Below are 20,684 nucleotides of genomic sequence, written 5' to 3'. Positions count from 1 at the left end.
GAAACCGGGTTCTCTCGTTTATACCCATAGCGTTCACTACAGCGCAACGGAGTTCTTTGTTATTTTGCTATCTTACCTATACCACAGCCTATAGGTACTTACCTTACCTATTCATATTTTTATTTTTGGAATAATAGTTAGAACCCAGTCTGCTGATTAAAAAATAAATAATTAAATACCTAGGTAGGTATCAATCGATGCTGCCTAGTGCCTACCTATCTAATTAACATTATTAGGTACATTGAAAAACAAAATTTCTCGGAATCTCAAAAGTGCAATAAGAAAGCGACATAAAAATATATTGTTTTGGGTCACAAATCACAACTCGTTGCATGGCAGCGAAAATATGAGAGTAGGAGCGGGCTAACCGGCTCACCGCGGCCGATGTGCCTACGTGACGTCGCCCGCGTGGCACCGACGAGCGGCGCGAGGGGCGCCGGCCGGTGCGTTGCGCACGCATTGAGGTACTTGCAACGCGTGATATTTTATCGATACCTACCACTGAGTTACCATTGAGTTACCTATAAATTGTAATAAGTAAGTCTAACTCTATGATACCTAAATAGCCAAATACAATAAGTATTATGTGGTAATTCCACAATATGATAGTTTCACTGCACATATACCTAGCTCATTTATTCAATTCAATCTGGCAAACGACAATTTATCATTTTTGCGTAAAACTTCTTTAGGTGCTACCTAACTAGTTACTTGGGAATAAGTCAAAATCTTTTTTTGGATATATGTATTTGAAAAGCCACCAAATAGAACAACTGTTTTGAGACCACCATCTTCTATTGAGATGATTAAAAATACTAAATAGATAATTAGATGAGACACTTTGAAACCTAATCACATAAGTTCAGTACAATTAGCAAATGCAATAGTTTAATAGAAGTAACTAAATATTTTATCAACGAATAGTACCTAGGTAACCTAATTATTGTATAACTATGTTTTTCGAAAGTTAGTTTTGTTTTTAAAGATCCTATAATTCTTAGATAAAATTAAAATTACATAACATGCAACCCAGAAATATACCTAGGCACCTCCAGTAAACAAGTTTATTTAAGTTAACAATGATATACTTAGTTTAAAATTAGTACATGCACCGTGTTTGATAACATAATAATATGATCACACGCAGTGCACGCTAACCAAACATAAACAGCATGAAATCGGAGGAAATATGTTAATTGATAACGTTATCGACGTCGATAGAACCATGTAAACATTGCAGCCAGCTCTATCGCTTTATTTTGAACCGCTGGAGGCAAGGAGCAAAACATAACAAAGTATCAGTCGGTCACAAGTAGTCGATGTGGTCGGGCGCTTGTGTGACTTACTTTGATTGCAAGTTAGCTTTGATCAATTAAACATAAATAAACTTATCTACTTCACATACGATTTATAAACGGGAATCCTTTTATACCGGTCATCATGTTTTCCACAAAGAAAAGTGTTGAGAAATTCCTGCAAATGTACAAAAATGAGCTGCGTCGGCACATCAGCAAGACAACCAGTGTAACGAATTCGGATGCAATGGTACCCAGGCTGGACCAATCCAACATCTCGTTAAATCAGAACGAAGATGCGGGACCGAAGAGGTTGCTGAAGTTGCAGAAATATCACAGGTCAGTGAACTTTAAACGGAGTAACACCGTACAGTTTGCGTAATACTACACCGCACCGTGTCACTATCTACCTATTACATACTTGGGCACACCATAAGTAGGTGATAACTAATTCAAAATATTTATATTTCATTCACATTAAGTATGATAAACTCAGTTTTTTATCAGCTCATATCAAAATGTCTCTTTTTTATTCAGAACCTGTTTTTATAACAAAAGATTCTTATTCTCATAAATTATTCCATTGTGATCTGCTTTGTATTAAAACAAAGGCAATTACACCTTTATGATTACCTAGTCAAATTAAATAGCTTTATCATAATCAGATTTATCATCTACCTTATGTAAAATATGAATAATTTTAGTTGGGTATGGACTCGGACCTACTATTTTAGGCTCGAAATTAGAAATTTCTAGTCTTCAAACAATGCATTCTAAAGATGTTTCAGTCATAAATCATGACCATAAAAACTCAAACCGATTAGTTTGACATATCGCTGCACCATCACATTTTTAGGGATCAAATCATGCTAATTCACTCTCCACATTTAGACATAGGTTCTTCATCAAGTGCCGATGGACTTAGGTCAACTAAATTTTTTAATCCTTAGATTCCTGTCGACCCTCACATCTCAGCAAATGCCACTGGCAGCCCGTGGACTGGCTGTCTCCAAAGACCAGTCCCGGGAGTTCATGGCTTGCTTTCCGGACATCGTGAGGGACCTGACTGAAACTGGCAAGCATATTGACGTGCCGGAAGCCAGCAAATGGTTGGCCAAGGTACGTTCTATGTTGCTTTTGTCAGTGGGTAGACAGAATGATATAGAACCCGTTTAGTTAAACCATCACCATGAACCGGTGTCCTTCATTTTAATGTTGTAACTTGTAAGGTCTTAGCCAGAAAATAATGGGGAGAGGAAGGATATGCCTTGCAATTAAATTTTCATACATCTATCACTCCGTATTTGACCAGTGTGGTGGGCAATAACCCAAACTCTTTTTCTGAGAAGAGGCCCTGATAAGTAATGGGCTGGCAATGCTTTAAATTATGATTGATGATGATATCTATCACTAAGAGTACTTACTACTTTAGATTTATTTTTATTTTTAAAATTAACTAATATTCTCAAGTCTTTTGCATATAGGCGATAGCGTAAATTGAATTTTATCATTTCACAAAAAATGACCTTCATCTTCTTTGGTTACGATTTCATTGGATGCGAAATTTAGCTTGATAACGTTGTAAGCAATATGGTCAACGATGATAAAATTAAGAATGCCCAATGCTCATATTAAGAATGTAAAACTATTATAGTATATCTATTAGGTATCAGTAAGTTGTTGTTTAGATTACCGGCTTTTAGTAGCTTACGACGCATAACGCCTTTTTGTACGGCGCATAACAAGCCTACCTAGTAGGTACCAACCTATTTGTCGACTAAAACATTTTGCTTCATGTGGGTCTCAATAAGAAATAAAGACATATAATAGATAAAAACATTCTAATGATTTTATTTTGGGAAAGTTAATTAATACTGGTTCTCAAAACAAGATTGATCAATATTTTTTGGCCACACTGACAAAAAACGCGACAGAATCGACAGATACAACGAAAGATATGCACATATCAGGATCAAATTTCTCTTTAACCGCAGCTAATGTCTTTTAGTTGACTCCTGACTAAAGTTAATTATCTGCTAGTTGAGATGTTGTCGCGAAAACAGGTTTTAAAGCTATTTATAAGATGACCTTACGCACACACACGCCACGACGAGACCAGTCTTCATAAATTTTACATTAGGTCAGAGTCCTAATACCTACCTATAACTGAAAACATGCATTATTCTTAACCATGTGAACTTCGAGGATTTAGATGCAGTGTTGTTAGGTACGATAGATACCTACTGGTGAAAACTTAAAAACAAACTAAAAATGAACTACGACACATATGATTGCGTCGTAATGTAAAAAATTTGCGACCATACATTTACGTCTTACAAAAAGCGTACTTTTGAAATTTTAAAGGAGCACTAATTTTAAAGCTTATTATTTATGACAGGTAGTTAAAGTAAAATTTTTACCATTCATGGCCAACAACATTGTTACCTGCTTCTTTAGTTACCATTTCATCACCATAACAATTGAGATTCCAATAATAAATACAGAGATGTTGAAATTCGTCAAAAAAACCACTGTGTTAAGTAACCCTTGCCACCCTTGCTATGAAGGAAACTTCGATATTGAGCAACATGCTTCTAGATAATTCTACCTGTTACGAGTTACGAATAGCCTTGTCTCTTGAAAATGCTTGTCCCTCTTTCACAATCTGGTTATTGACTCGATCGATTAATTTGAACTAAAATTAGATAGCGCAATGGTTGACGTTTAGCTATTGCCTATTTGTTGTCGATTTATAGATTTGTATTCATAAAATGAACTCAATTGGCAAGTCATTATAGTAGTAGGTACTAGTCTTTATTTTTCAATTTAGTTTAGTTTAGGAAACGTACAATCGAATTAGCATGTTTTATATTAATAAAAGTCCTAATCAGGTTGACAATTATTGTATCAGCAAACTCTGCGCGATTCACGTTACTAAGGAGTGCTAAACAATTTCGCATGTATATTCTTATGAGGTAGTAACAAAGATAAAATACAATTACCTAATACCATGACTCAACACTGAATAAACCTCATTTTTTTACGGATTTTTATGTGGTACCTGCCTACTTGAAGTAAGTAGGTAGTTTCACTATCAGACTTAAGTAAAAATAACTATCAGTTAAGGGTAAGTTAGAAGTAATGAACGTAAGAAATGAGGATTAAAATACTTTCTTGTGACATAGGCCGTAGCTATTATAATTGTGGAGCAGAGGAAAGAGTCAGGTATACAGAGATTATAAGCACTTATTTTATTATTGTGCCAAAACTAAGAATAGGAATGACTTTCCGCCATTTGTGATATTGTCTCGGCTGGAAATGTATTTCGAGTCAATATTCAATCGATTTTTTTCGTAGGCTTGGTGTATGAAATAAAATCAAATTTTTCTTCGTGAACCACATTTTTTCAGCGACAATTAATAGATACAGGTCATTGACTTTCCAAATCTAGCTTTAGATGCATTTGGTATATCAAATTTTTTTATGATACATATTTAAAAAATCTTATCATTTTGAAACATTAACATAATGATGGTAATTTTTCCCCTTTCTCCCCCGAAAATTTTCTGGCTGGGTCCTACTTGTAATTTCATCGGCACAAACGATTATTGGGATTACATACTTATTTAATTTTCCATTTGAACTTTCATATTTCTAACCTCCATTAAGGAGGTGGTCTTAATTTGGATGCGTATTTTCTTTTGAGTGAAATATGAAAATTGCGCGTCCATCCAAAACTCATCCTGTGTTTATTACCTATATAATGTGACGTGGATAGGAAGCTATAGTATTTAGGCTAACTACCTTGTACAATAGGTACTTAATTTTTCCTGCTTATATCGCTAATTGTACAAATACCTACTTAATTTCTTTATCATTGTTTTAGCTGTTGCAGTATAATGTGCCAAATGGAAAGAAAAATCGGGGCCTAGCGACCGTACTTGCTTACAAAATGTTGGAAAAACAGCAAAATCTAACGCCGGAAAATATTCACCTCGCTAACATCATGGGATGGTGCACAGAAATGGTAAGGACCTAAACTATCTAAGTAAATTCTAGAATAATAGGTACCTAACGCTATTCGTGGTTCGGGTCTAGAAACTAACATTACTTTTACCGCGATTTCACCTGTAAGTTTTACTCACGTAAGTAGGTAGCTTACTTATTTGACAACAAAACTAATGTAAATGTACCTATTAAGAGTGTTTAGTAGTAAAGTCGTAAGTTAATCATGTAAGATACTAGGTGTATCCGCGGCCGATATGGTTGTTGTTGATTGAATGACTTTCAATCAATCAATTTAACTATTGCTTTGGGTTATATAATTTGGGTTCTTAATCCAAACTTAAGACTTTGGTCAAAAGTTTTGGCAATTGCGCAGGCAACTTATAAGTTGAAACAAAACGTTGAACGTTGAGGTTTCATCGTCACTGGTCCCGCGTCAAATTTTAGTACCTACATTTGACGCAGGTAGCCCTAAAGTAGCCATATTTTTCTTGGTTTTTTTGTTTAAAGAATAAAAGCCATGCTAATCATGACTAATACTCCCCTTTCCCCTCCAATTAAGCGTAAAGCTTGTGCCAGAAGTGGGTACGACAATAGTGCAACGGGTGGGGTTTGAACCGCTGACCTTTCGGAATTCAGTCCGCTCCTCAACCGTTGAGCTATCGAGGATTTGACGTCACCATAGCCTAATATTTGACATATCGCCGATTCAAGATCAACCCGAGAGTTCCCTCACTCTAGTTCTCTCTGCCTCTCTATACAATATTGTAATTTGTATATATAGCACCACACCCCGCATTCCGATTGCCATATCGACCTGCCGCGTACTATAGGCACCTATCTCTAATGTATACGTTGTATTACAGTTCCACACACACCAATTGCTAACAACCGATATGATGGAGGGTGCGGAGATGCGCCGCGGCGTGCCTTGCTGGCACCGACAGCCCAACGTTGGGCTCGGCGGCATCAACGACAGCGCCCTAGTCCACTCGGCCATGTGCTCAACCCTTAAACGATATTTCTCGAACAAGCCCTATTACAAGAACGTACTTGAGATGTTTAATGAGGTACGCATTTTAATATTTGTTAAGTAGCAGGTACCTATACCTACTAAATACCTATTATACTTATACTAAATTGGCGGGACAAGGACAACGCTTATAGTATTACTAGCCGTAGTGGGGAAGAAGTGTCGCTTCTTTTACGTTGTAAAGAAGCGTTGTACTTATTCTTTGCTAACTATAAATTTGTAGGGGGTAATGTCCGTAAGATAAGATCCGATGCTGAATTTTTACTGATAGCTTCATTATCTTATCGGTAGGTATCCCCGAATGCTATATATAGGTTATATATTGTGTATCATATCCCACGGATAAAATCGCTTGCAGAAGGTAGTCTTCTTAGAATAACCACTCCGTTGACTTTAATATGTGTAGTTATAGGTACCTACTCGTACCTATTACCTACCATAAAAGTCGCAAGTTAACTACTACTTGTATAAAATTATCATTAAATCATAGGTTTGTCTGATAAAATGCGCGAGGTTGCAGTAGTAATATTTATTCTACGTTTTACGTAACACCACAATAATAATTATACCACGTCCACACTAATGATATAATAATTTAATGACGGATTTACACAAAGATAAAATAATAATTGTAAGTATAATTGAATTCTGTATGCCTAATAGGTAGATATAAGTGCTTTATATACCTATTAATATAACTAAACCAATAACTCTTTGAAAATTGATTTTGTTGTGGGCTTATTCTCAGACCAGGGCGCGTTTGGAACCCTCGTTATTAATTATTACCATTACATCATTATCTTACAAATTAACAATTAACAGCAAAAAGTGTTCAATTGTAGGTACATAGGAATAAATTGAATTATAAGTTTTTATTATTGTTACAGATGTTGCTTAAATGTTCAATCGGCCATTATTTAGAGTTGCAAATGATGAAAACAGACAAGCCAGACCTTTCGCTATTCACAATGGAGAAATACGAAGCCATCACGAAATACAAGACCTCGTACTACACCTTCCAAATGCCCGTTGGGCTCGCCCTGCTCATGTCGGGCGTGGACGACCCTGAGACGCACAGGCAGGCGAAGACGATCCTACTAGAGATGGGAGAGTTCTTCCAAATTCAAGTAAGTTACATTCTTATAATTTACTAACTTATGTGTAATATACATGTACCTATATTTATAGTAGGCGTATATTTTGTAGTAGGTAGGTAGTAAGAAAGCAATTTTGAAAAATAAAATGAAATCATATTATTAATAACTATAAGAATTCATGATTCTAGGTCAACGGGAAGTACCCTATATGTTTCTTGACAGACACGACGGACAGACGGACAGACAGACAACAAAGTCTGGATATAAGGGTTCCATTTTTCCTTTTGATTCTGTTAACACAAAAAGTAATTTATACTCAGCTTACCATATAATAATATGATATGCGTTTTGATTAGAAACCAAGGCCACGATAAAGCCACGATATTATGAAATATCATTTACTCGTAGTTGCTATGTACCTATTTACGTTATTAGGAATGCATTGATATAACAATACATAATGGAATAATTCAACTGCGTAGATAAATCGATCTATTTTCCTGTTTCAAAAGTATAATAACAATAATAAGGAAATCGTTGATAATAAATTTTTAAATAACACACTAAATAACAATAAATTATGATGAGAATTTTGCGCGTAAAACTTGTTTATAAACTAAATAGGAAGTTATCAAAATAACTTTTTATTTATTTTAGGACGACTTCCTTGATTGCTTCGGAGATCCAGCAGTAACGGGAAAGACAGGAACAGATATTCAAGATGGCAAATGCACCTGGTTGGCAGTAGTCGCCTTGCAGAGGGCGAATTTTGCTCAACGTCAACTCATGGAAGAACACTATGGAAGCTCCAAGCCTGAAGATGTCCAAAAAATCAAGGATCTGTATGAAGAACTACAATTACCTCACACATACTCAGTCTACGAAGAAGCCACTTATGATCTCCTAAGAACACAAATACAACAAGTTACTAGAGGATTACCACACGACCTGTTCTTTAAAATCCTCGACAACATCTTCAGGCGAAGTGTAAACGAATAGTTTTATATAATGTATCAAGAATAATTTTAAGTGATATTACTAATTATATAGGTCTGAATAATTTATATAAAATTTTAATTCTGGTTTCCGTGATTTTAGAAATAGATGTGACTAGGCTGTAATGTAAGCTTTTAAATTAGTTATTTAGGGTAGTTATGCGGAAGATTACATACTAAAATATAAAGTAGGTAACCTCGTATGGTTAATACACAAAAAATCATTGAAGGGAAGATAAGTAACTTGTACCAAAGTTGCATGAAAAATAAAATTATAAAGATGGAAATTAAGAATGTAATTTTGATTTTTTTTAAGGAAATAGGGGAAAATGGTGGACCCTGGTGGTCCTACTAAGTGTGCGATATTAAAATAAATACATATTATGTAAACATACAAAAATATGAATACTAAGTATCGAATTTCCATCCATTTTGAATTAAGTCCGTGACCTTTGAGATGTAAGCTCTGCAAAAAATTAAAATCGTAGAAAAGTTAGACATAGACGTACAAGTAATTCTTATCTACTGGATTATTATAATAAGATGATTCTAGACACTTATTTATAAATAAAATGTTAAAAATAAATTAATGTGATACATAATCATGTATGGTTTTTTTTACAACTCCAAATAATAAGTACCTAACACCTCCCTGTATGATAGTAGGTAGTTTGATACAAATTGTCTAGCTGTGCCTGCCTGTACAACATTCTATACATCAAGTATCAACAACAACTGTACAAAGTTTTGTCTCAATCGAATGAACGATGCGCTTACGCATAGAATTTAAAACTATTCTTCCTATTATGATAATATTATAATATACTTATTAAAACATGAAGTCCGTGGCTTTGTCAGCGTAGATTAAGTTTTTAAATATACTTACCGTGGAAACTGATTTTCTGGGATGAAAAACCTTACCTAAGTAAACATGTCTGGGTCGATGGCCAGTGATAAACAGTGAGAAGACTACATAAACAGTAGACGTGGCACCACCACCAAAACGTCGACGCTGCGCATGAAAATTCCGTTTAAATTTATTGAAAAAATATGCTTTACTTTTAGATCAAAATCACGTAGCTAAAAAGATTATCTCTTGAACTAGTTCACATGCTAAAACAAACAAAATGACATCAAAAACTAAAATCCTAAAAAAATGCATACTTAGCTATAATAGGGTATAGCGGATTTTGCATGCGCAGCGGCAAAAATATAAATGGAATCCTAAAATCACCAGTTATACCAATCTTACCCACCTCTACTGTGCGTCTAACGTCACAAATAACACCTTACATTATAATCTGTTAATGGTCAACGGAAGAGTCAAGTTCCCGTCAATTTGACATTGACATTTGTCATTTGGCTGCCAAACCAGTGTTTCCACTTTTAGGAAATTCACCTTATTTTTAGGTGAAATGACTAATACTACTTAGGCGTTAATTTATGTTATATAGTCACAGATTAGTGATTCAGTGTAATTTAGAGTAAAATAGAACTGCAGGTGGTTACGCTTTTTATACCTACCAAATATTGAGTATTTTTAGATTTATTCAGGGTAAGTATAAAAAAAATTAGAGTTATTTTGAGTGAAATCCTATGGAAACTAGGAGTAAAACCAAAATCGTAAAACATAACACGGTGCACACGGTTTCCACCTTAGGGGGTCCCCCTCCCAAATTAAGCCTCTAAAGGGGTAAATAAGTTAGGTGGGATTTTTTTAGAGGCAATCTATGTATTTTCAGAGGTATTGTTAGGGATTTTTGACTTATAATTTTTTATTTTTTTGATTAAGAAAATTAAAGATGTAAAAATATATGGCCTGAAGTAATTTAATCTAGCCAATCATATTTATTTTTTGACCTAGTGGCTTAACAACATCTTGGTTCTTTATTACTAAGCGCACGGAGTTGAATAAGAAACATAGAAGGTTAAGATAAAAATTTTGTTGAATTCTATTTTCTGTTTTAGTTTAATTTCGCTCTTGTATTGCTGCGTTGACAAGCCATTTGTTAAATTATGCTCAAAAAATACACTCAAAAGTACACAAAGATTTGCTAAACAGATCGAGTTTTAAAATGTAAAGTAATAGCATTACATTTTTGTAATCTATATGATCAAGGTACTACCTAATTATTGTTAGTTTATTGTTATGAGTTTTTTAATAATGTCATTTTTAAGGGGGATTTTCAAGTAATTGTTGTGATTTTAGATGTTTTTGACTTAAGCTTTAGGGGGAAATAATTTTGCGAGTTGGTTACACTGACCGTGCGGCGCGGCAAAAGTTTGGCACCGTTTCCATTGCGCTATCAAGTATCAACTGTCAGCTGGAGCTGTAATTGTGTTGACTTGCGAGTTGTGTGTTGTTGATTTGTTTTTGTCTTATTGGTTTTTGAGTTGTAAATTCGAACGTTTAAAATATTATTACAGATATAAGCATGCACGTTTTAATGGAATAATCATTTATAAAGAAACGCTCTTTATTGGAAAGTGGAACCGAAAGTTAATGTGCCGCCCATAAAATTAAATTAACATTTAACATAGAATTCATCAGGAGAGAGTTGTTGGCGTGTAGCCTCAATCTAGCAGAATGAATTCGAATACCACAATATTTAGAATATTTAATAGATTTAACAACTTAAGGTTAAAAACGCTCAGGTTAGTAAAAAAAACTACCTACTAAGTTATAATTTGTTGATTTATGTCTATGTACATTGTTTTCTTTTATTTTTTTTATCGTCTAATCTATTATTTTATATTTTTAAGTACATATATATATATCTATGAGTACATAACATTGTTTTATAAGTATTTAACTAATTACTTATTTTAAAAAATCTAGTTCTCTGTTCTATATTGTCCAGAGATTGAAAAGCTATTATAACATTGGAATATAAGTTACAATTTTGTTGTGCGCAAATCATCCAATAATCACTCAATCTATTAACCTACTTAGTCAAACCTTTTGTATGGAGAAAGTGTATGTCCAATATTGATCAAAATAGGTCCACTAAGGCCAAAGATTTAAGCTACAGCTTAGCACTATTTTCCTTCAAGCGAAGCAAAGCTAAAAGGATCATTGCAAAGTTTTGATACTATACAATATTATTATTTTCTTAACTAAAAATATATTAAAAGATAGGCTGGTTGAAATGTCAGCTTCCTAATCAGGCACAGATTCAATCCTTGGCACACCTCCAACTTTTTGGAGTGCAATTAAATATCAACAACATTGGAGGAAAAGATTGCCTTCATGCCTGAGAGTTCTCCATAATGTCCTCTGCATTGTGTGAAGTCTCGCAATCCACATTTGCCCAGCTTTGTGGCCTATAGCCACTTCTCATTCAGAGAGATCAGCCATTGATTGAGATAATGATGATGATGATAATGACTATATTAGGGGTGGCATAAATGAGTTATTATCCTATGTATCAGCTAAGGTTTGCAGAAAACCATTGAAGCTTCTGTATATTTATACAATTTTTTTATTATAATAAGTTCAAGGGTCTTGGTATTGTTTTTAGCGAAAATCCATTTAATATTCTTAATCAATTTGATAGGCTTACAAGTTCTTAAGTATGTATGCCTTTTTTTGCTAGTTAAGTATTATTAATTAATTAATCAATTAAATGGTTTATTTGTTCTTGAAATTAGTTTATACAAATTGTGTGAATTAAGTTTGCAAATCTCAGGGTCCCGCTCTTTTTACTCTTCTTACGTCATTCAAATGCTTATCTACCTACCATCTTATTACCACAATAATATAAAAACATATTTTTAGAGTTCCATTGTGTTTACTTGTACATAACAATGCTTAGGCGATGTGTTCTGATATCTATTGACAAAACATCTTCATCAGATAATAATTCAAATTCCCAAACAATAAAATTCAAAGGACTCCCACTTTTTGTTCACTGTAGGTATCACAAAATAAATATGGAGTATGATAATAGTACTGATTCTGAGCACAACTAAATTTTAGAGTGTTCGCATCTTGTTACTAATGTAATATGAAAACGAACAGAAACAGTTTGACAGTTTTAAATTTAATTTAGAGCTTTCAAACCTCGTGACTTTAGTTAGTACTTTAGTAACTACACTTTCGAATTATATCAAAAATTTAGTTTACCATAATAATTAAATTGCCATACTGTTTATTTTAGTTTTGTATTTTTTAACTAATCGGTAAAGAACTGTAATATATTGTAAAAACAAATAAATATGTACTTCGTAACAATTTCATAACAGCTGCGATTATAAGCGTTGATATAGGTTTTGTAAAAACCTCAATGAAACTCTTTGATTTTCCATGTATTTTGATTAGCCTATGTGTTAAGTCCGAGTGTAAGGTATCATCTTCCTTTCAGCCAAATAGTTAAAGAAATTGTGGCACGAAGGAGTAACAAAAGTGAATCTTCTAGGCCTCTTCTAAAAAAAGCGCGCTCCAACTCATTCTACACATCATTGCTTTTTTAAGCACGATCGTCGCCAAGCGCAACCCCATCCAGCTATATAGCAATTTTAAAAAAATCCTAAGAGTCAATTTTTAAAACAATAACATTGTTCACAGTGTATCACAGCAGCAGTGGTATAAATTGTCTACAAATGCCTCTATATCAGAAATGCAAAGAGAGAAAGAGACATTTCAGGATTTTCTACCAGGTCTCATTGATTCATTGATGACACATTCGAAGTTTGCTGACATACCTGAAGTAGCAGTCTGGACTAAAGAGGTAACTTTATGTTACCTCAAATCTGCCCCATTTGAACTTTGTCTGAGAACACTGTGAGCGTGGATTTGACCTGCAATTCGCTCCAGCAATGCGCCGGACTTCAATTGCTTCTATACATAGCATAATATTGTATATCAAATCTTTGAAAAGAGCGACCGCCGAGTTTCTTGCTGGTTCTTCTCGGTAGGAAAGGCATTCCGAACCAGTAGTAGATGCTTTTGACGATTCAAAAGAACTTGTAAAAGTCTAATTGATTAAAAATATTTTGAATTTTAAAACATTTTAGATTCTTAAAAATGTTAATATATATTGGGGGTTAACATGGGGGGAATTTAGATTTCCCCGTACTGTCCAAGTTAGTAAAACACACTGTATATTACATATTTTTGAAGGTATTACAATACAACTTACAAGGTGGCAAAAAAACGCGAGGTCTGACAACTACCTATGCATACGAGACCTTGGAAAATCCAGAAAACATAACCGAGGAATCTCTTAAGGTCAGCAGAGCTATGGGCTGGTGTGTTGAAATGGTAAGGATAAATTCTATATATAAATGTGTATTTTTTATATTTTTTAAAACAATGACAGTTTTTTATGTAATGTAATAAGAATAATAACTGTAATAATAATAATATGATGATGTAATGTTAGCCTTGGCGAAGACAAAGGATTAAAACAAGATTTAAATAAACTTTTGTCCATGTTTCGATTATTACCACAGAGATTAACATACTTTAAACAATACAAGTAGGTGCACTAGATAAGGCGTGCCATTAAGGGCGAAGCGACCGGCCTGCCCGCGAAATTCAAATTTAATTTGGTTTTTCGCAATTTGTAAACTAATACGACAACGTAGGCTTATGGCATTCTGATTCCGACAGGTGGCAGTATCATCCTCACAGGTTTATATAAAAATCTTTACTTGGAAAGGTCCAGTTTCCAAGTAAAGATTTTAAGAAATTAATTAAATTATCGACTATTCTCACAAATTAGTCGATACTTTAATTAATTTCTTAAACTGGATCTCATGCCCCTTAAGTACAAAATAGCGATAGTAAAGTTGCTTCAAATACAGCAGCTTAATGAGGGTAGAATGAAAGCTACAATGTCACGATCGCAATCACCTCTGATTGGTTGACGATCGCTCACTATTGGCTACAATGCATTGCTGCAACAAGAATAGAATAAAAGCCAAAAACAACAATTGCGATTGTAATACTTAACTTACTTAATAACTTGTTGCACTTAATAACATCTCATCGTAAAAAATGTTTCTGCAAATAAAAAATCTTGAATCTTGATCGATGCAGGTTTTACTGAATCAAGCTACAGGTTGGCAATCCATACATCTATCCACACGAGGCATGCACAGGTCCAGTGTACTTGTATTAGTAGAGTCAATGATTTTTTTACAAATTTATTTGGACCGATGATCTGAAGAAGGTGACTGGAAGCGGGTGGATGAGGTTGGCAAAGGAATTTGTTTGGTGGCGCGTTCTCGAATAGGCTTATGTCCAGTAGACGATGCATGGAGATTGGAGGTTGATGGATCGAATATTGTTAGTCTGTCTATAGTTGCATGCGTACATTTTAGTGATGGTTGATATTATGGATGGTTCCACGAAGCGCCGCTGTGTCCCCTACTGACACCTCCGTCCCGATGTGGGCCTGGGAGCTATCAATGACTCCATATTAATAAACACATCCATAAATTGGGAGTTAAACAATATTTTCCTTTGTCTATAGTTGCACGCGTACTTTGTAGTTATGGATGATATAATGGATGGTTCCACGAAGCGCCGCTGTGTCCGCTACTGGCACCTCCGTCCCCATGTGGGCCTAGGAGCTATCAATGACTCCATATAAATAAACGCATCCATAAAGAAGTTAAACAATATTTTCCTTTGTCTATAGTTGCACGCGTACTTTTTAGTGATGGATGATATAATGGATGGTTCCACGAAGCGCCGCGATGTCCCCTGCTGGTACCTGCGTCCCCATGTGGGCCTGGGAGCTATCAATGACTCCATATAAATAAACGCATCCATAAAGAAGTTAAACAATATTTTCCTTTGTCTATAGTTGCACGCGTACTTTTTAGTGATGGATGATATAATGGATGGTTCCACGAAGCGCCGCGGCGTCCCCTGCTGGTACCTGCGTCCCGACGTGGGCCTGGGAGCTATCAATGACTCCATACTAATAAACGCATCGATATACGAGACGCTGAATACACACTGTGGAAGTTTACCGCTATACCGCAACATTGTGGATCTTTTTAATGAGGTTGGTAACTAACTTTTAAAAATCCCGTAATAATCTTTTGTTTTCTCAGGTATTAAGAAGAATAAACTACTACTGGCATATTAATATCTTGCCTGCGAGAGTCTCATCAAGACTTACCGTTCTAGTAAGCGCGTTCCATTTTAGACCACATCATCACTTTCCATCAGGTGTGATTGTGGTCAAGCGCTTGTCTATAATGAATAAAAAAAACAGAAAACCAAAATTTACGAAGTTTTCAAAAACACCGAGTGTGGTGTGCAATGCATCTTCTTCAGCCCGCACATTAAAGCTCATAAAATCCGTCATTTGGTTTTTTAAGAATTTTACCCAGTTTCACTCGCAAATGACGCATAATAATAATTAAGCAAAATCGGTGAGCCGTTGAGTAGTTACAAGCGGTTTTATGATTAGCGGTTTTTAAAATTTTATGATCTTTAATTTTTGTGTTACCTATTTAATGATAAAACTTACTATTTAGCTGGAAAATGCAAAAATCCCATTTTTGTGAACTTAAGCCTTGAATAAACATTTTTTGCAAATTTGGGATCAATGGGGACTTTTCACAGTTAATTTATATTGGCATTCTCAACATCCGTACCAATTCTCTACCTCTATGCGAATTATTGTATCCTTGAATGTCTATTTTGACCGGACTGTAATATATATTCCATAGTCTGAAATGAGCTTTGTTTGTTTTTACCCCGTTGTCTTTAACCCACTGCTGCCATTACCAGACTGATGAGTAGGGTAATGACAGCAGTGGGTCTAGAGTTACTGAAATAGGAATTTTGTTTAAGGCCATCCTCTACACATCGGTAGGCCAACACCTGGACTACACGATGGCCCATCGAAACAAGAACGACTACAGTCTGTTCACTGTAGAGAGATACAGTTCTATAGTGAAATACAAGACTGCGTACTATACGTACAAGCTGCCAGTCTGTTTGGGACTCTTCCTGGCCAATAACGCGGACAAGGAAACACATAAAAAGGCGGAGAAAATTTGCTTGGAGATTGGACATTTATTTCAAATGCAGGTGAGTTTTTAACCCCCCACCCAAAACGAGGGGTGTTATAAGTTTGACGTGTGTATCTGTGTATCTGTCTTTGGCATCGTAGCTCCTAAACTAATGAACCGATTTTAATTTAGTTTGTTTTGTTTGAAATGTGGCTTGATCGAGAGTGTTCTTAGCTCTAATCCAAGAAAAAAATCCGGTTCAGCTGTTTGAAAGTTATCATCTCTTTTCTAGTTACTGTAACCTTCACTTGTCGCGGGTGTTATAAAATTTTAATTTACACTTGTAACTTCACTTATTCATAACTAGCTGAATCCCGCGACTTCGTCAACGTGTATACACGTCACGAAATACACATTCGATATTGATCGGTTTCAATATTGATGAAAATCGCATTAAAATCCGATGCGTAGTTTAAAAGCTCTAAGCGTAGGTATAGACTATAGAGGGACAGACGTCGGAAAGGGACGTTTTATGTAGACTATGGTTGAAATCTATAGTGCGCACTATGACTATGCTTAGACTTAAGTTTCAGTTAAAATGAGACAGATTTAAGCGGTATAGCGCTTTCTCGTTTTAACAAAAAGTCAAAGGGCGCTCTATAGATCTCAGCCTATGTAGCGACGCAGACTAAAATACATATCTAGTCAAGAAACTAGCCCATGTCACGTGTGCCCTAAGTTAGTTGCGGGTATTTTTTAAACACCTAGGTGGGCACATGTGTTTAAAAAAATTGGTCACGTGGTCGCTGTATTTGAAAATGCGGCCGCCAAATTCCTGGGAATTGATCGAGGAGGATGGAGATCACCACTTTTATATGTAACGCGAATGTACCTGCGCAGAAATCTTATCGCCTGTTCGATCTCTGTCATAAAAAACCGCGTATCGTGCTAAATCGTAAAATCGCTGATTCGGCCGGCGGCGTGACCACGCTGACCGTAACGCTTGCTGTTAAATCTTGTATAATGATACCAGTTACGGCGATATGAACTGTGAAATATACTAAATTATACTATGTGAAATATATTAAATTAAAACATTGTACTGTACCTACTAAGCGATTTCTTAATACGAAACTCACTGAAGTGTCGGAGGAGAACGCGAATATTTAACTAGCTTATTGACACTCGTAATAAGTAAAAAAGCCAGCCAAGTGCGAGTCGGACTCGCACACGAAGGGTTCCGTGCCATCGTACACGATATACCTAATACGTTTATGTAGAACTCGCAAGTTAATGACGGTCTGTGCCATTTATATGTGATTTAGTGAATTAAATTTTTCGTGAACACATTTTAATTTATTTTTTGTATGATAAAACACAAATTATAGTTTGGATAATATATCGGAAGTATACTTTCGGATTTTAGGGTTCCGTACCTCAAAAGGCAAAACAGAACCCTTATAGGATCACTTTGTTGTCTGTCTGTCTGTCAAGAAACCTATAGGGTACTTCCCGTTGACCTAGAATCATGAAATTTGATAGGTACGTAGATCTTATAGCACAAGTACAGGAGTAAATCTGAAAACCGCGAATTTGTGGTTACATCATTTTAAAAAAATTAAAATGTGTTTCAATTTTCAAAATAAGATAACTAAGTATACCAAGTGGGGTATCATATGAAAGGGCTTTACCTGTACATCCTAAAACAGATTTTTATTTATTTTTATGTATAACATTTTTGATTTATCGTGCAAAATATTGGAAAAAATATCCGAGTACGGAACCCTCAGTGCGCGAGTCTGACACGTACTTGGCCGGTTTTTTCCTTTACTTGTGCTATAAATAAGACCTACCTTCCTGCCAAACATGATTCTAGATCAACGGGAAGTGCCCTATAGGTTTTCATGACAGGCACGACAGACAGACAGACAACAAAATGTTCCTATAAGGGTTCAGGTTTTCCTCTTGGGGTACGGAACCCTAAAAAAATCATAGCGCGCTGTTCGCTGTTAGCCTCGTGGAACCTAGACCTAACGAACAAACACTAACCTCATATTGTATAACGGATATGCTGTATCAACTCAATGATCAACTCTCGTCTCTCAATTATTTAATAACGGATTAAGTACAGTATCAATCGAGGCGGAAAACATGACGCATGATACTTATTTGTCTCATTTTAACCGATCGAAAATGAGTGCTTATTTACTTACAAGACTTCTGCTAACATACTTACAATTTGGAGAAATTGACTGACTGACATATCAAAGAACAGCTCAACCAAGTCTAGTCTAGGAACTTGAAATTTTGCACTTAGACTTTCTCCATGTCAGATTCCTACTAGGATTTTAAGAATTCCAACTGGAAAAACTTCACCCACGATGAATTCCTACCTAGTTCAATAAAATACCTTCTTGTGACAATCCGTTGTTGAAGATTGGCCATCATCTCGTCATAATAATATACTGTTCTTCGCAAATCAGAACAGTTGTGTTAGGTTAGGTTACAGTCAATTCCCAGATGTATCCAAGCCACTACTTCTGCCGAACGCCTCTCTTGCCGCCAATTTCCACTAAAGGAGTATAGGTACCTATAGGGTATCGGTTATGTTCACATCAAAGGTGGCTGTAGCAAGCTTTAACTTTTTTCTCTTGCTCTTGTCCCATTTAATTTGTAAATAAACCTCAAAACTTTCTGCCCTGGATTGTTCTCTCGACATTGGACCACCATGTTGGCTGGAGTCTTCCTCTCCCTCGTGCAGAGTTTAGAATAAGCCATTGACATTAAAGCAATTTTTAGGGTTCCGTTCCCGCAGGGTGCCAACGGGGCCTTAGTACTAAGCCTCCGCTCTCCGTCTGTCCGTCCGTCAGTCTGTCAGCGGGCTAAATCTCGTGAACTGTAATAGGTAGAGCATTGAAATTTTCACAAAAAATAAAAAAATCCAAATGGCCGGCATGTAAATCAAAAAGTGTTATTTCATGTACGATGGTACGGGACCCTTCATGTGCGAGTCTGACTCGCAGCTGGCAGATTTTTTATTTCCGTGTCAAAACTCAAATCAAAGTGAATTAATATTTCTAATTTCCCGTCTTTGCAGGATGACTTTATAGACTGCTTCGGCGTGGAAAAGGTTACAGGAAAAATTGGCACCGACATTCAAGAGGGCAAATGTTCTTGGCTGGCCGTACAAGCTCTACAAAGGTGCTCGCCAAATCAAAGGAAAGTGTTTGTAGCCTGCTACGGAAGCTCCGAACCAGCGCACATAGAACGAATCAAGAGACTGTACGAAGAATTAGAACTACCCTCGATCTACCAAGCTGAGGAAAGGCAAAGATATGACTCAGTAGTACAGAGTGTACGGCAACTTCCGGAGAGCACTTCCATACCGCCCGATCTCTTCCTTAAACTCCTTGACATGATATACGACAGGAAAAACTAGGATACTGACATATTAACTAACATTAAAGCGGAATTTACATTATGAAATTAGTGGCATGAAATTACTTACACGATATTAATTTCATTATAATTGCACGTGTAAGCGTCTAATTTGGCAATATAAATTCCGCTTAACATTAAGGATTGCGAGAAGTACAGGTTGTTATCTGAAATATCCTGACTGTATTTAATGGATATAATTAAGAAAATAATAGAGAGGATTTGTTTTGGATCTTTTCTAGATTTAAAAACGAATGTGTTATTTTGTTTTCTATGAAAAATTATAAAGAATGAAGACTGGACTTCCAAATTGTCAATATATCTTTCGCAATTCATTACAGAATTAGTTTTTACAAATTTTCATGAAAGTGGTGCTATAAATTTTTTATTTTTACGTATTGTATCGATTCATAGATTATAGGGCATAACATAATTTTGTAACTTGAAATTATTGTTAGGTACTCCCGTAGATAACTAGCCCTTTTTACGCAGAGTTTAAACTTTCCGATACCTAACTTCCGTTTCAGTCACCTTATAGTGAAATCTATTATTTTATTAGAAGTAATGGGCGTGGAAATTATTTATTAGGCATCTATTTATATTATAATATTGGATTTTTAATTTGTAAAGACAATAAATCCTTTGAAATACCTACTGTTTGCTTTTTACTTTTAACCCCCGACCCAAAAAGAGGGGTGTATAGTTCGACGTGTGTATCTGTCTGTGGCATCGTAGCTCCTAAACTAATGAACCGATTTTAATTTTTTAACCAATATCTAGTAAGATGTCTCTGTGTTACGCATATGTATTACACACACAAAAGCATACGAATTTATCATGAATT

The 20,684-nt window shown here is 35.4% G+C and overlaps 1 protein-coding gene and 1 long non-coding RNA gene across 2 annotated transcripts; one reads left to right on the top strand and one right to left on the bottom strand.

The window, feature by feature from the left end:
• The first annotated feature begins 1,223 nt into the window (after positions 1–1,223).
• LOC123875486 lies at positions 1,224–20,495 on the top strand. The gene is made up of 11 exons (XM_045921337.1): positions 1,224–1,634; positions 2,246–2,414; positions 5,182–5,322; positions 6,167–6,370; positions 7,221–7,460; positions 8,088–8,380; positions 12,993–13,155; positions 13,548–13,688; positions 15,241–15,444; positions 16,242–16,481; positions 19,500–20,495. Exons 1-11 carry the CDS (start codon positions 1,441–1,443, stop codon positions 19,839–19,841), a joined length of 2,331 nt encoding a protein of 776 aa, XP_045777293.1. The 5' UTR covers positions 1,224–1,440; the 3' UTR covers positions 19,842–20,495.
• LOC123875489 lies at positions 10,992–13,054 on the bottom strand. Its single transcript, XR_006798148.1, has 3 exons — positions 12,991–13,054; positions 11,371–11,373; positions 10,992–11,075 (listed from the first exon to the last, which is right to left on the bottom strand). It is a non-coding gene; the product is annotated as an uncharacterized LOC123875489 (long non-coding RNA).
• Positions 20,496–20,684: the final 189 nt, after the last annotated feature.

Source organism: Maniola jurtina, chromosome 20 (genome assembly GCF_905333055.1).
Source record: "Maniola jurtina chromosome 20, ilManJurt1.1, whole genome shotgun sequence".
Lineage (NCBI taxonomy): Eukaryota > Metazoa > Arthropoda > Insecta > Lepidoptera > Nymphalidae > Maniola > Maniola jurtina.
Note: the sequence above shows the minus strand (reverse complement) of the source record. Positions and strands in the feature narration are given on the sequence as shown.

What these genes read in the sequence shown, in the direction of transcription:
- LOC123875486 (XM_045921337.1), top strand. Translation starts at nt 1,441, where the DNA reads ATGTTTTCCACAAAGAAAAGTGTTGAGAAATTCCTGCAAATGTACAAA. An exon ending in AAGTTGCAGAAATATCACAG is followed by an intron (nt 1,635 to 2,245) that starts GTCAGTGAACTT and finishes TTTAATCCTTAG; the next exon opens with ATTCCTGTCGACCCTCACAT. An exon ending in CCAGCAAATGGTTGGCCAAG is followed by an intron (nt 2,415 to 5,181) that starts GTACGTTCTATG and finishes TCATTGTTTTAG; the next exon opens with CTGTTGCAGTATAATGTGCC.